At 44.7% G+C, this 14,528-nt stretch overlaps 1 protein-coding gene across 2 annotated transcripts in view; it reads right to left on the bottom strand.

The window, feature by feature from the left end:
• CHN2 (chimerin 2) overlaps positions 1 to 14,528 on the bottom strand; it is a 242,672-nt gene that overhangs the window by 105,872 nt on the left and 122,272 nt on the right. For both annotated transcript variants that reach the window (XM_038740862.1, XM_038740863.1), the window contains exon 3: positions 12,975 to 13,030. In XM_038740862.1, the coding sequence (XP_038596790.1) occupies positions 12,975 to 13,030 (56 nt within the window). The remainder of the gene's footprint in view (positions 1 to 12,974; positions 13,031 to 14,528) is intronic.

The raw sequence follows: 14,528 nt of genomic DNA, 5'->3' as shown, positions 1-14,528 counted from the left end.
CTGTGTGCACAGCACTGTACTAAGCGCTTGGGAAGTACAAGTTGGCAACATATAGAGACGGTCCCTACCCAACAACGGGCTCACAGTCTAGAAGGGGGAGACAGACAACAAAACAAAACATGTGGACAGGTTTCTTCCATATGCTTAGAACAATGCTCTGCATACAGCAGGCAGGCAATCAATCAATCACATTTAAAGAGCGCTTACTGTGTGCAGAGCACTGTATTAAGCAATTGGGAGATAAAATATAACAGAGCTGGTATGCACATTCCCTGCCCACAACAAACTAACACTCAAAAATTACTGATTGACAGATTAATTAGTGCTGCTTGGAAAAGCCAAAAGAAACAAAACACCTTCCAGAGAAAGAGCTAGACAAGCTGCCTTGAAAAAAAAAGATAGTGATACATTTGTGTACTCCCACTTCCCTTCCCACAATGTGGGCAACAGTTTGCTTCTACACACACTGCTGATTTGAAAGGGAACAGAAATATCTGCACAGCACAACTCGATGAAGAAATCAAGAAAAGCTTGTTGTGGGGAGGGAATGTGTCTACCAACTCTGTTATACTGCTAGACTGCACTTGCCCAAGTGCTCAGTACAGTGCTCAGCACACAGTAAGTGCTAAATAAATATGATTAGCTGATTGATTGATATCAAGCTGTGGGTGTTATCACCCAGGAAAGGGCCAGAAAGAGAAGAATCCAGCCCCAGACTTTTCCTCCTTTACTCCCTGGAGGGATTTTAGTCCAATATGATCATCTTGTATGGGCACCAATGATTATCATGGTGTTTTCACACAAAAGGAAGTGCTTAAAAATGCCACTGTTATTATAAGTTCGAGGTCTACACGTTCACAGGATCTCACAGGTTCCTAGGACAGAGCCAGTGATAGAAGTGGCTATTTGCCACTGAGGATTTACCAATCAGTCACTTGTATTTATTGAGTGCTTACTCTATGCAGAGCACTGTACTAAGTGCTTGGAAGACTACAATATAACAAAGTTGGTAGACATGCTTCCTGCCCTCAATAAGTTTACAGTTTAGTGGAGAGATAGACATTAATATAAATACGTTATGGTGGAATGGTGATTCACCATTTGGGATTACGAGGCAGGGCAAAGAGCAGAGTTCCCTGAAGGATTAAATAAAGATGGCAGCCTGAGTTCATTCATTCATTCATTCAAACGTATTTATTGAGCGCTTACTGTGTGCAGAGCACTGTACTAAGCGCTTGGGAAGTACAAGTTGGCAACATATAGAGACGGTCCCTTACCCAACAGCGGGTTTACAGTCCTGGCAACAAAGATTAGGATTACAGAGGGCAGGGTACCTTGGCAGGCATGCACTGCTCATGGAAATCATAGGACTGTGGAATAAACCAGAGCTACGTAAGCTTTGTAGGGCAGAGGGCTGTCTGGGGGAAGAGATGGATTTCTTCTGCCTCTCTTCATTTATTCCAGGAGGAAGATTAGTCAGTCTAGGGGGAAAGACAACTCAGAAAATACTGATCACTTTGGTCCTAGCCAAGACATAAGGCTAGGAATCCAGAATCGGATCCCATAGAGTGGACTGGACATATTAATGGATGAAGATATCTCAGCACCTGATCTCATAGATCTCCACTCATCACTGTTCCTATCTCTGCCTTGAGACTGCCTTGGTTAATTTCTGCAATGGTTTTCATTTGGCTCCAAATACTTTTGGTGTCTCATTTAGTACTTTCAGAATTGCTTTCTCACCTTTTTATGGTATTTAATAATAATGATAATAATCATGATGGTATTTGTTAAGCACTTACTATATGCCAAGCACTGTTTGTTAAGCACTTACCAAGTGCCAGGCACTGTAATATGCACTGGATAGATACAAACTAATCAGGTTGGATCTACTCCAAGTCTCACAAGGGGCTCACAGTCTTAATCCCCATTTTACAGATAAGGTACCTGAGACAGAGAAGTGAAGTGATTTGCCCAAGGGCATACAGCATTCATTCATTCAATCATATTTACTGAGCGCTTACTGTGTGCAGAGCACTGTACTCATTCATTCATTCAATTCATTCAATTGTATTTATTGAGCTCTTACTGTGTGCACAGCACTGTACTAAGCGCTTGGGAAGCACAAGTTGGCAACATATAGAGACAGTCCCTACCCAACAATGGGCTCACAGTCTAGTAGGGGGATATAGACAACAAGACAAAACATTGGACAGGTGTCAAGTCATCAGAATAAATAGAGATAAAGCTAGATGCACATTATTAACACAATAATTAGAATAGTAAATATGTACAAGTAAAATAGAGTAATAAATCTGTACAAACATATACACAGGTGCTGTGGAGAGGGGAAGGAGGAAGGGCGGGGAGGATGGGAAGGAGGAGAGGAAAAAGGGGGCTCAGTCTGGGAAGGCCTACTGGAGCTCTCAGTAGGGCTTTGAAGGGAGAAAGAGAGCTAGCTTGGCAGATGTGCGGAGGGAGGGCATTCCAGGCCAGGGGGAGGACGTGGGCCAGGGGTCGACGGCAGAACAGGCGAGAACGAGGTACAGTGAGGAGGTTAGCAGCAGAGGAGTGGAGGGTGCGGGCTGGGCTGTAGAATTGCTTGGGAAGTACAAATCGGCAACATAAACAGACGGTCCCTGCCCAACAATGGGCTCACATTCTAGAATGGGGAGACAGACAACAAAACAAAACAAGTGACAGGTGTCAATACAATCAGAATAAATAGAATTATAGCTAAATACACATCATGAATAAAATTAATAGAGTAATGAATATGTACAAATATATACAAGTGCTGTGGGAAGGGGAAGGAGGTAGGGCAGAGGGAGGGAGGGGGGTGATGGGGAGGGGAGGAGGAAGAGGAGAGGAAAAATGGGGGGCTAAGTCTGGGAAGGCCACCTGGAGGAGGTGAGCGCTCAGTAGGGCTTTGAAGGGAGGAAGAGAGCTAGTTTGGAGGATGTGTGGAGGGAGGGCATTCCAGGACAGAGGTGGGACGTGGGCCAGGGGTCGACGACGGGACAGGCGAGAATGAGGAACAGTGAAAAGGTTAGTGGCAGAGGAGCAGGGTGTGCGGGCTGGGCTGTAGAAGGAGAGAAGGGAGGTGAGGTAGGAGGGGGCAAGGTGATGGACAGCCTTGAAGCCAAGAGTGAGGAGTTTTTGCTTTATCTGAAGGTTGATGTCTTCAACTATCATCTCTACTCTGATGACACCCAAATCTACATCTCTGCCCCTGCTCTCTCTCCCTCCCTCCAGGCTCCTATCTCCTCCTGCCTTCAGGACATCTCCATCTGGATGTCTGCCCGCCATCTCCCCACTTCAATCCATACTTCATGCTGCTGCCCAGATTGTCTTTGTCCAGAAACGCTCTGGGCATGTTACTCCCCTCCTCAAAAATCTCCAGTGGCTACCAATCAATCTGCACATCAGGCAGAAACTCCTCACCCTCGGCTTCAAGGCTCTCCATCACCTCACCCCCTCCTACCTCACCTCCCTTCTCTCCTTCTACAGCCCAGCCTGCACTCTCCACTCCTCAGCCGCTAATCTCCTCACCGCGCCTTGTTCTCGCCTGTCCCGCCGTCGACCCCCGGCCTACGTCATCCCCCGGGCCTGGAATGCCCTCCCTCTGCCCATCCGCCAAGCTAGCTCTCTTCCTCCCTTCAAGGCCCTACTGAGAGCTCACCTCCTCCAGGAGGCCTTCCCAGACTGAGCCCCTTCCTTCCTCTCCCCCTTGTCCCCCTCTCCATCCCCGTCTTACCTCCTTCCCTTCCCCACAGCACCTGTATATATGTATATATGTTTGTACATATTTATTACTCTATTTATTTATTTATTTTACTTGTACATATCTATTCTATTTATTTTATTTTGTTAATATGTTTGGTTTTGTTCTCTGTCTCCCCCTTCTAGACTGTGAGCCCACTGTTGGGTAGGGACTGTCTCTATATGTTGCCAACTTGTACTTCCCAAGCACTTAGTACAGTGCTCTGCACACAGTAAGCGCTCAATAAATACGATTGATTGATTGATTGATCTAAAACTCAACATGTCCAAGACTGAACTCCTTATCTTCCCTCCCAAACCCTGCCCTCTCCCTGACTTTCCCATCACTGTTGATGGCATTACCATCCTTCTCGTCTCACAAGCCTGCAACCTTGCTGTCATCCTCAACTCCGCTATCTCGTTCACCCCTCACATCCAATCCATCACCAGATCCTGCCGGTCTCACCTCCGCAACATCGCCAAGATCCGCCCTTTCCTCTCCATCCAAACTGCTACCCTACTCGTTCAATCTCTCATCCTAGCCTGACTGGATTACTGCATCAGCCTCCTCTCCGATCTCCCATCCTCCTGTCTCTCCCCACTTCAATCCACTTCAATTCACGCCGCTGCCCGGATCGTCTTTGTGCAGAAACGCTCTGGGCATGTTACTCCCCTCCTCAAAAATCTCCAGTGGCTACCAATCAACCTATGCATCAGGCAAAAACTCCTCACTCTCAGCTTCAAGGCTCTTCATCACCTCGCCCCCTCTTACCTCACCTCCCTTCTCTCCTTTTACAGCCCAGCCCGCATCCTCCGCTCCTCTGACGCTAATCTCCTCACTGTGCCTCATTCGCACCTGTCCCGCCATCGACCCCCGGCCCACATCCTCCCCCGGCCTGGAATGCCCTCCCTCCGCACATCCGCCAAGCTAGCTCTCTTGCTCCCTTCAAAGCCCTACTGAGAGCTCACCTTCTCCAGGAGGCCTTCCCAGACTGAGCTCCCTACTCCCCCGCCCCATTCCCCCCGCCTTACCTCCTTCCCCTCCCCACGGCACCTGTATATATGCATGTGTGTTTGTACATATTTATTACTCTATGTATTTATTTATTTTACTTGTACATATTTATTCTATTTATTTGGTTTATATGTTTTGTTTTGTTGTCTGTCTCCCCCTTCTAGACTGTAAGCCCGCTGTTGGGTAGGGACCATCTCTATATGTTGCAAATGTGTACTTCCCAAGCGCTTAGTACAGTGCTCTGCACATAGTAAGCGCTCAATAAATACGATTGAATGAATGAATGAATGAATGAATGAATGAACCACTGGAGATTTTTGAGGAGGGGAGTGACATGCCCAGAGCGTTTATGTATAAAGATAATCTGGGCAGCAGAGTGAAATATAGACTGAAGCGGGGCGAGACAGGAGGATGGGAGATCAGAAAGGAGGCTGATGCGGTAATCAGCATAACAGCAGAGAAGTGGCAGAGCCAGGACTAGAATCCAGATCCTTCTGAGTCCTAGGCCTGTGCTCTGTGCACTAGGGCACGCTGCTTCATCTGTTCCCTGGGTCTACTCTTATCAACCTATCTTTGTGACCATCGCAACCCATCTTCGTTTGTGACCATCATCCCTGTCTTCCCTGGGCATATGGCTGCTACATCAACATTCTTTGCCTCTCACCTTGAGGACAACAGTTGGCTTTCTAAGACCTTCCCTACCAGCTGCCCTTCATAGTGCCAGCACTCCCAGCACCACCACCTCCAAGTGAGGGCTCTGTCCTGTCGAGTCACATAATAGTAATTATGGTATTTACTAAGCACTTACTCTGTGCCAAGAACTGTTTTAAGTACTGGAGTGGATACAAGCAAATCAGTTTGGACACAGTCCCTGTCCCACCTGGGGCTCACAGCCTCAATCCCCATTTTACAGATCAGGTAACTGAGGCACAGAGAAGTGAAGTCACTTACCCAAGGTCACACAGCAGGCAAGTGGTGGAGCTAGGATTAGAACCCATGACCTTCTGACTCCCAGACCCCTGCTCTAACCACTATACTATGTTGCTTCCCCCTGTCACATGCTGGCACAATGCCCAAGTTCATGCAATATTCTTCCTTATGCCCTACTCAGACCAAAATATAGCATTATCCCTAGGGAGAGAGCCCTAGTTAGGAAGGTGTCAAGTTATTGTGGGGGGCAATGGAGAATGAACAGGAGTGTTTCAAGAACGATGCAACTCCGCAGAGTGGGGGATTGAGTGCAAAGAAGCAAGGTTGGGGGTGGGGTGGGGTGGGGTGGTGTGTGTGTGCGTGTGTGCACGCGCGCACGCATCTGGGGAAAAGGAAAATATTCCTCTGCAAGGCCACTGGGAATTTCACAAGAGCATTTGAAACTATAATTTGTGGTGTTCCACAAAAGAGGCAGGATTCCTCCCCTAAATTCTGGCTGTCCCACCTGCCTATAATCCCTTCTGCCAGGAATAATAGTAACAATAACAAAAATAGTTGTGGTATTTGTTAATCGCTTACTACTGCTAATAATAATAACGATGGCATTTACTAAGCGCTTACTATGTGCAAAGCACTGTTCCAAGCACTGGGGAGGTTACAAGGTGGTCAGGTTGTACCACGTGGGGCTCACAGTCTTCATCCCCATTTTACAGATGAGGTAATTGAGGTCCAGAGAAGTGAAGTGACTTGCCCAAAGTTACACAGCTGACAATTGGCAGAGCCAGGATTAGAACCCATGACCTCTGACTCCAAAGCCAGTGCTCCTTCCACTGAGCCACGCTGCTTCTACTATGTGCCTAATGTTGTACTAAGTGCTGGGAGAGATACAAGAAAACCAGGTCATACAATTCCTGTCCCACCCGGAGCTCACAGGAGGGAGAATGGGTGTTGAATCCCCATTTTAAATACGAGGAAATGGAGGCACAGTGAAGTTAAGTGACTTGCCCAAGGTCACACGGCAGACAAGTGAAGCAGCGTGGCTCAGTGGAAAGAGCACGGGCTTTGGAGTCAGAGGTCATGGGTTCAAACCCCACCTCCGCCACTTAGCTGTGTGACTTTGGGCAAATCACTTAACTTCTCTGTGCCTCAGTTACCTCATCTGTAAAATGGGGATTAAGACTGTGAGCCCCCTGTGGGACAACCTGATCACCTTGTAATTTGCCCAGCGCTTAGAACAGTGCTTTGCACATAGTAAGCGCTTAATAAATGCCATCATTACTATTATTATTAAGTGGCAGAGCTGGGATTAGTATCCAGGCAGTGCAAGGCATAATGACTGAATGCTCATTACAGGTTGAGCAAAGGTTTCTACTATAGCCAAGAGTAAACCCTTTCCTCAGCCCTCAGGCGGAAAGGTCTGTCTGGCTAATAATTAAGGCAAGAATCATTTGTAGTTAACATCACAGAGGAAGACAAACTAAATTGAAGCTATCCCTGCTGATATTCATATGAACAGCACCTGTTCTTTCAATAATCTCCATTCTTTATCACCTGAGGCCTGCCTAGCTGGACTTCGCATGCTGAGTAAACAGAGCTGATGAATATCACTTTCAAGTACTGTACACAGGAGAAACGGGTTGTGGTGTTCCACCAGGTTACCTGCACAAAAACCTACCATCAAACAGTTATAACTTTTTAAATGACTCAAAGTAAGAAAGGCATGACATTCTGCTCAAAAATAAAGGCAGGAAAAATACACCCCAAGCCCTTACAGGTGAAGTTGAATTGAAACAAGCAGCATAAGCCTGCTAAACAGTCATCAGGACAGAAATATTCTAGGCAAATCTACATGCATCAAGCATATTTTGTGAAGATCATTTTTTTAAACGAGGAGTTCACTTTCTTTGATTCTCCATTGAACAAGTTATAAATAATAATAACAACAACATTTTTTTACATGCTTGCTGTGTGCCAAGCACTATTCTCGGTACTGGGGAAGACACAATACAATCAGTGTAATAAAGCAGCATGGCCTAGTGGAAAAAGCTTGGGCCTGGGAGTCAGAAGGACCTGGGTTCTAGCCCCAGCTCCACCACTTGTCTGTTGTGTGACCGTGCACAAGTTACTTCACTTCTCTGTGCTTCATTTACCACATCTGTAAAATGGGGATCAAAACTGTGAGCCCCATGTGGGACATGGACTGTGACCAACCTGATTAACTTCTATTTCCCCTAGCACTTAATAAAGTGCCTGGCACATAATAAATGCTTAACAAATACCTTTAAAAAACCATACTACAACCCCATGTCTGGTCTAAGTGGCAGGGAGACAGATATTTTTGAATCCTCATTTTACAGATCAGGAAAGGGAGGTCCAGAAAAGTTAAGTGACTTGATACAGCAGGCAACTGGTGGAGCTGGAACTAGATTATAGATGCAGACTCCAGACCAAAGGGTTGAAGGATTTTGTTAATCTATAATTGATAAGCTTAAATAGTAACAGAGTAAGAGCCCAGGTAATGCCATCTATGTTTGGGGAAGGTCTATGGCAAATTCCTTACGGAAATTCCCAAATATACCTCTCCAGCCCTCAATTTTCTCCTCCTCTGCAATTCCACATTTCCTCCTGCCTTCGGGACCTCTACTTGTATGTCCCACCAACACCTCAAATTTAACACGTCCAAAGCAAAACTCATCTTCCCACTCACATCTGGTCCTCCCTCTGACTTTCCCAATACTGTAGACACCACCCCCATCCTCCCTGTCTCAAAAGCCTGTAATTTTAACATTATCTTCAATTCATCGCTCTCATTCTACCCACATATTCAATGCCACCAAATCCAGTCAGTTCTATCTTCAAAATACCTCTGGAAACCACCATTTTTTCTCCATCTAAACTGCTACCATGCTGATCTAAGCACTTATCATATCCTGCTTTGAATACTGCATTCACCTCCTCGCTGACCTCCAGATTTACTGTCCCTCCCTTTTTCAGTCGGTACTTCACTGTGCTGCCTGGATCATTTTTCTAAAAAAAACCTCTTCAGTCCATGTCTCCCCACTCCTCAAAAACTTCCAATAGTTAGTTGCCCATCTACCCTCACATAAAACAGAAACTCTTTTCCATTGACTTTAAGGCAATCACCTCTCTTACTCCTACCTTAACTTTCTAGTCATGCACTACAAACCAGCCTGCACAATTCACTCCTCTAAAGCCTGCCTACTCAATGTTCTTCAATCTATTTTGCTGACGACCCCTCGCCAATGTCCTCCCTCTAGCCTGAAACACCCTCACCCTTCATATCTGATAGATCACTACTCTCCTTCGAAGTCCTCCTAAAATCACATCTCCTCATCTTCACATCTCACAAAGTCCTTCTAAAATCACAGCCCCCTCAAGCGCTTAGTCCAGGGTTCTTCACATACAGTAAGCAGTCACTAAATACCACTGATTGATTCCTTAAGGTTTTCATTTCTCCCCCACCAAATTATAAGCCTGTAGCAATCAACGTGGGGAGAGGAACTCTACTATTTGCTAGGGGAGAAAGAAACACACTTTTGGAGATCCCCTTCCTGAGGGAAAGCTAGTTGTTTTAGCTACTAGGGGACCCATCAGGTGCTGCCATTTGGAACACAGCCAACCCTGGGGAGGACTGGGAAAGAAGAAACTGGGGAATTAGTTAGTTGGGGTTTCCATTGGAGATGGAAGGTTCAGAAGTATGATTCCAGAGTGTCAGGACACACTGAAGATTTAGGAACTGCCTGATCCTGGGGGTACAGGTCACTGGAGGAAGGTTCCCCACATTGGGACCCTGAAGATCTATTCTGGCAGCCAAAAATGCTGAGGGAAAGATTTGGAGGGGTTAAAACAGGAACCTGAGGCACCTCGAGAGAAGAGGAGAAAGGAATAGAAGGATTAATGCACCCAGAACCCCTATAGAAAAGTAGCAAGGATCCTGGTGAAAGAGGGAAAGGAGTTAGATAAAAAGGGAAAGGCATTTAGGATGGGAATTCTATTCTACTCCCAAAGTAATGTGTTAATAATACTTGCAATTCCTCTAGCATACATGCATTCAGCCGTCTAACTGCCTACAGGGTGGAACTGGGTGTTTCCAGGGTACCGGGGAGACAAATAGACCAGGAAAACTGAGAGAGGCAGACGAGTTCTTTCTCCACCAAACTTCCTGCAGTCAATTTTGGGAGGAGGGCAGCTGGCTAGACTGTCAACGGACCCCTTTGCTGTTTGGAGGGGAGCTTGTTTGAAAGATAAGGGGTGGTGATAGCAATCGAAGGGGTTCAGGCACAAGGTTCACTAGGCAGGGAGCCCCATTGTTTCCATCTCTGGAAGGGAAGAACCCCAGGGCTTTGGAACCCTCTGAGTGGTCCAGGCTCTAATAAATGACATCAGCTGAATTTCGGACTGAAGTTCCTAGCACATCATGGAGACCAGCCCAGTTGTACTGACAGCTCTCTCCCATACAGGTAGTTCTCTTGGACAACCACATTTGCCTTGAGTATTCAGTGGGAAAGAAAAAGAAGAAGGTGAGAGAGACCCTGAGAGAATTGGGCAGGTCACTTCACTGTTGTTCTTCCTGTGAAATTAGGACAGAAGTCATGGTGCCTTTATATTATGGATTAGCACTGAGTGCTTACTTTCATTACAAGTGTTTGTAATCCTTAATGGAATATCAAAATCTGCAGTCATTCAAGTTGTAATTAGCCAGTCTAAACTACACTTCAGGGAACTTGGGAGTGGAATGGTCTTGTCAGGATTACTGCCTCTATATTTTAGGGATCTCGCACTATAAGGATTTCAGTATTGAAACAGATGTCCCCATTTCAAAAACCAAGAAGTCCTTTGTGTCTTAGGTTTTTTTTAACACTTTAATTGCCACAAGTGTGAAGAACTAAAAGGAGTAAGATGAGAAATGGGAGAAAGAGCCTCCAGACCAAGGTCTGGAGTGCTTCACCTCTCTGTTTCCTCAGAAATGAAGGCCTTTAAACAAGGCAAGCAGGGGGTGACTTTACAATGGAATGAGGAGGTTTGCTGGATTCAAACCATAGATTCACTTTCATATATATATGTCAAAGAATGTGCAATTTTGTTCAAAAATTATGTAAAAAAAAAACTATCTGGGACCCTCTTTGTGTGGGTGTAAACCAGGCCTGTGGATGGGTAAAAACACATTAGCTCACCAAGTAATGCATCGATCCCCCTCTACAGCTTCCAACACTTTGGGAAATAACCCACATGTTGGCAGGAGGGGTTAGTGGTTTGGTGAAGAAGAGAACCAATGCCGTGGGTTGTATTTTCTTTCTATTTTGTTTTTTAAATTCTTACTTGTCCACAGCTTTTTTCTTTCAGGAATTACCTCATTTGGTTTGGGCCTTGACCTATGGGCTCAGGCTAATTCATATGGCCACTGAAAACATGTTTTATAGAATCTCCTGTTTAACCACCTAGATAATAATAATAATGATAATAATAATGATAATTGTGGTACTTGTTAAGTGCTATGTGCCAGGCACTGTTCGAGCTCTGGGGTAGATACAAGATAATTGGGTTGTACACAGGCCCTGTCCCACAAAGGGCTCACAGTCTTAATATCCATTCTACATATGAGGGAACTGAGGCACAGAGAAGTGAAGTGACTTACCCAAGGTCACACAGAAGAAAAGTGGCAGAGCTGGTATTAGAACCCAATGTTTGAGGGCTAAATCTAGGAATGCTTTTTGGAAACGCTTTTCTTAGCCTTTCTCCATAATAAAGTGAACACTATCCAAAGGCAACACTGCACTTGTTTCACAGATGAATATTACTTTGTATTTCATAAAGTCACCATGGAAATTTGCTAGATCCCATAGGTCCTTGGTTTAAAAGCAATTAGGTTATGCAGGGAAAAAATGGACTGCAGGCAAGTAATAATTTTAATAAAAATTGAAAATGAAACTCATGGTACTTGTCTTGTACTTTTGTCTCAAGCTGCTGGCTTACATCAGATACCCACTGCTGTTAGGATACTGGTAAGTGAAGGTGAAGATACAACTTTAGAGGGACAGTAAGCACTACGATGGGTTATAAGACTTGTTTTAGATTATCTTCAGTGACACATTAAGACACTGCTTAAGGGTAAGGGCTGCGTCTTTCACTCTCATTCTCTGGTCCCAATAACCTAGCACAAGGCTTTGTGCCCAGTATTATACAATCAACAGTACTGATTGTAACATAGACTGCAAGCCCTAGAATGTAAGCTCCTGGGGGGAAGGGATCCTGCCAACCAACTCTATTGGACTGTACTTTCCCAAGAGTTTAGTACAGTGCTCTGCACACAGTAAGTGCTCAATAAAAGCCACTGATTGATTGCTTCATTAATCACCTTCTGTTGGGAAGAGCACTGTACTAAGTGCTTGAGAGTACCGTAGTTGCTCAGTGAATGCTGCCAGTGACAGGAGCTCTGAAGTGCTTAAATTTGGCCCCCACGTTCCACAGGAATGAAAAGTCAAAGCTTGTGTGTTTCAGCCTTGCAAAGAGTCTTCCCTTCACCACACATCACAGTCTAATTGGTTAATTTGCTCCGGGTATTTTGGTTGCTGTGCTGATTTCAAAACCTGTTGGTCTTTTTAAATTGTTCATTTCAGTAAGTAAAAAGAGATAGTGAAATGTTTCACTTGCTGGCCACTTCTAAAATGCCCACAGAAATCTTCTCACAGTACCTGGATGTCTTCCTATTTTACCTCCAACTCTTCTCACTGTACTTCCATCTTGCCTACCTCATTGTCAACCCTTCACCCGCATTCTACCTCTGGCCTGGAACGCCCTTCCTCCTCATACCAGACAGATAACTGCTCTCCCCCACTTCAAAGCCTTATTGAAGACACACCTCCTCCTAGAAGCCTTCCCTAAGACCTCCTCTCCTCTTCTCCCACTCCCTTCTGCGCCGCTCTTACTTGCTCCTTCATTCATCCTCTCTCCCATCCCCACAGCACATATGTATATATCTGTAATTTATCTATTTATTTATATTAATGTCTGTCTCCCCCTCTAGACTGTGAGCTCATTGTGGACAGAAATGTGTCTGTTTGTTGTTTTATCGTACTCTCCCAAGTGCTTAGTACAGTGCTTTGCACACAGTAAATGCTCAATAAATACAACAGAATGAATGAATGAATGAATCACCCCAGGGAACTTCGAGCAAGGGGTGTCCAGTCTCAATACCGTGATGCTCATTTGTCACGTTTCACCAGGTGCTGGAGCAGGTGGTACTGACCTCCTGTGGGCAGATGATCCTCTTGGGGCGGGGTGCCTCCTGCTGCAACTGATACACTGCCAGACACAGAAACACAACGTTAATCACAGCACCAACACGCAGACCAATCTGCATTCAGTGATTTCTACCTCACTGCTTCAAAGGAAATGCAAATGCAGGAGAAAAATAAAGGTGTTGGGGACTGGCACGTTTTGAGACTGTGCACACTCAGGTCATTTATATGGAAATTAGCCACTGAATTGTGCAGTGAAAAAATTGATTTTTTTTCATTCTTATCAAGCCAATTTAGTTTGGTAATTGTGATTGACATGGTTTATTTTCTGGTTTTCCCGGAAGACTTTTAAAGAAAAGATTCCACTTGGGAGTTCATAATGGAGAGATTCATTGGGAAGAAAATGCCAATGTCCTGAACTGGTCAGGAAAGGGCCATTATTGAAAATGACACATAGCTGTTCTCTTAAAATCTAACAGCTGTGTAATGGAAACCCAACTGATGTTTCCTGTCTTTTGCTCTCTCTCTCTCTCTCTCTCTCTCTCTCTCTCCTCCCTCCCACCCCAGTGCCTATGAAACTCTGTGGGAGAGTTTCAACAATCAATCATATTTATTGAGCGCTTAGTGTGTGCAGAGCACTGTACTAAGCGCTTGGGAAGTACAAGTTGGCAACATTTAGAGACAGTCCCTACCCAACAGTGGGCTCACAGTCTAGAAGGGGGAGACAGAGAACAAAACAAAACATATTAACAATAAAATAAATAGAATAAATATGTACAAGTAGAATAAACGAATACATAAATAAATAGAGTAATAAATATGTACAAATATATATACATATATGCAGGTGCTGTGGGAAAGCACTCTACTGCTTCAAAGGAAAACTTTCCAGTGAAGGCATATCTTAGGGTAGATAATTTGTATTTTTTTTTTAAATAGCTTAAACCAGTTGCCCCATTGCTTTTTGCATCTGTTTTGCTCTTGTTTCAGATGCTGAGGGTAGGATCAAAGTTGCTTCACCCCACAGTGAAATCTTTAATTTATCCTTATTCCATTAAAAGGCATCACGGTCTTGAAAGCAAACACATCCTGGATGGTTAACCAAAGGACTTCACTGCAGAGTCATATGATGAGAGAGGTGGATTTGAAGAACATAAGCAACCTATATAAAAACACAGATACATTTACAGCTTCAAGAAAATCTAAGCTTCAAGAAAGTAATTTGGTTGACTTGCACGCTCAAATTCACAAAATATTTATTTTGGGTGGAATGGTAATGTGGCATGTAAAATTCAGGTACTTCAAGAAATCACTTTTCTTAATCTATATATAAATAATGTAAGTATATGCACATATAATTTCTCGGGGGCAGTGCGGATGTGTGTGTGCACACATATTATTAGCCAGATAATTTCTGGGTGTGAGCCTGGTCCCTTCACAAATGCCCAGCAGAGCTGGTGTATTCTGATGAAATGTCCATGCCAGCTTTGCCCTTCCCTCCCTGTCCACCCTACCTCTCCCAATAACCAGCTCCTTGGGTGGTAGCACATCTAGAAATTTTC

Source organism: Tachyglossus aculeatus, chromosome 2 (assembly GCF_015852505.1).
Source record: "Tachyglossus aculeatus isolate mTacAcu1 chromosome 2, mTacAcu1.pri, whole genome shotgun sequence".
In the NCBI taxonomy this organism is placed as follows: Eukaryota; Metazoa; Chordata; class Mammalia; order Monotremata; family Tachyglossidae; genus Tachyglossus; species Tachyglossus aculeatus.
This window is presented reverse-complemented; position numbering and strand designations above follow the sequence as displayed.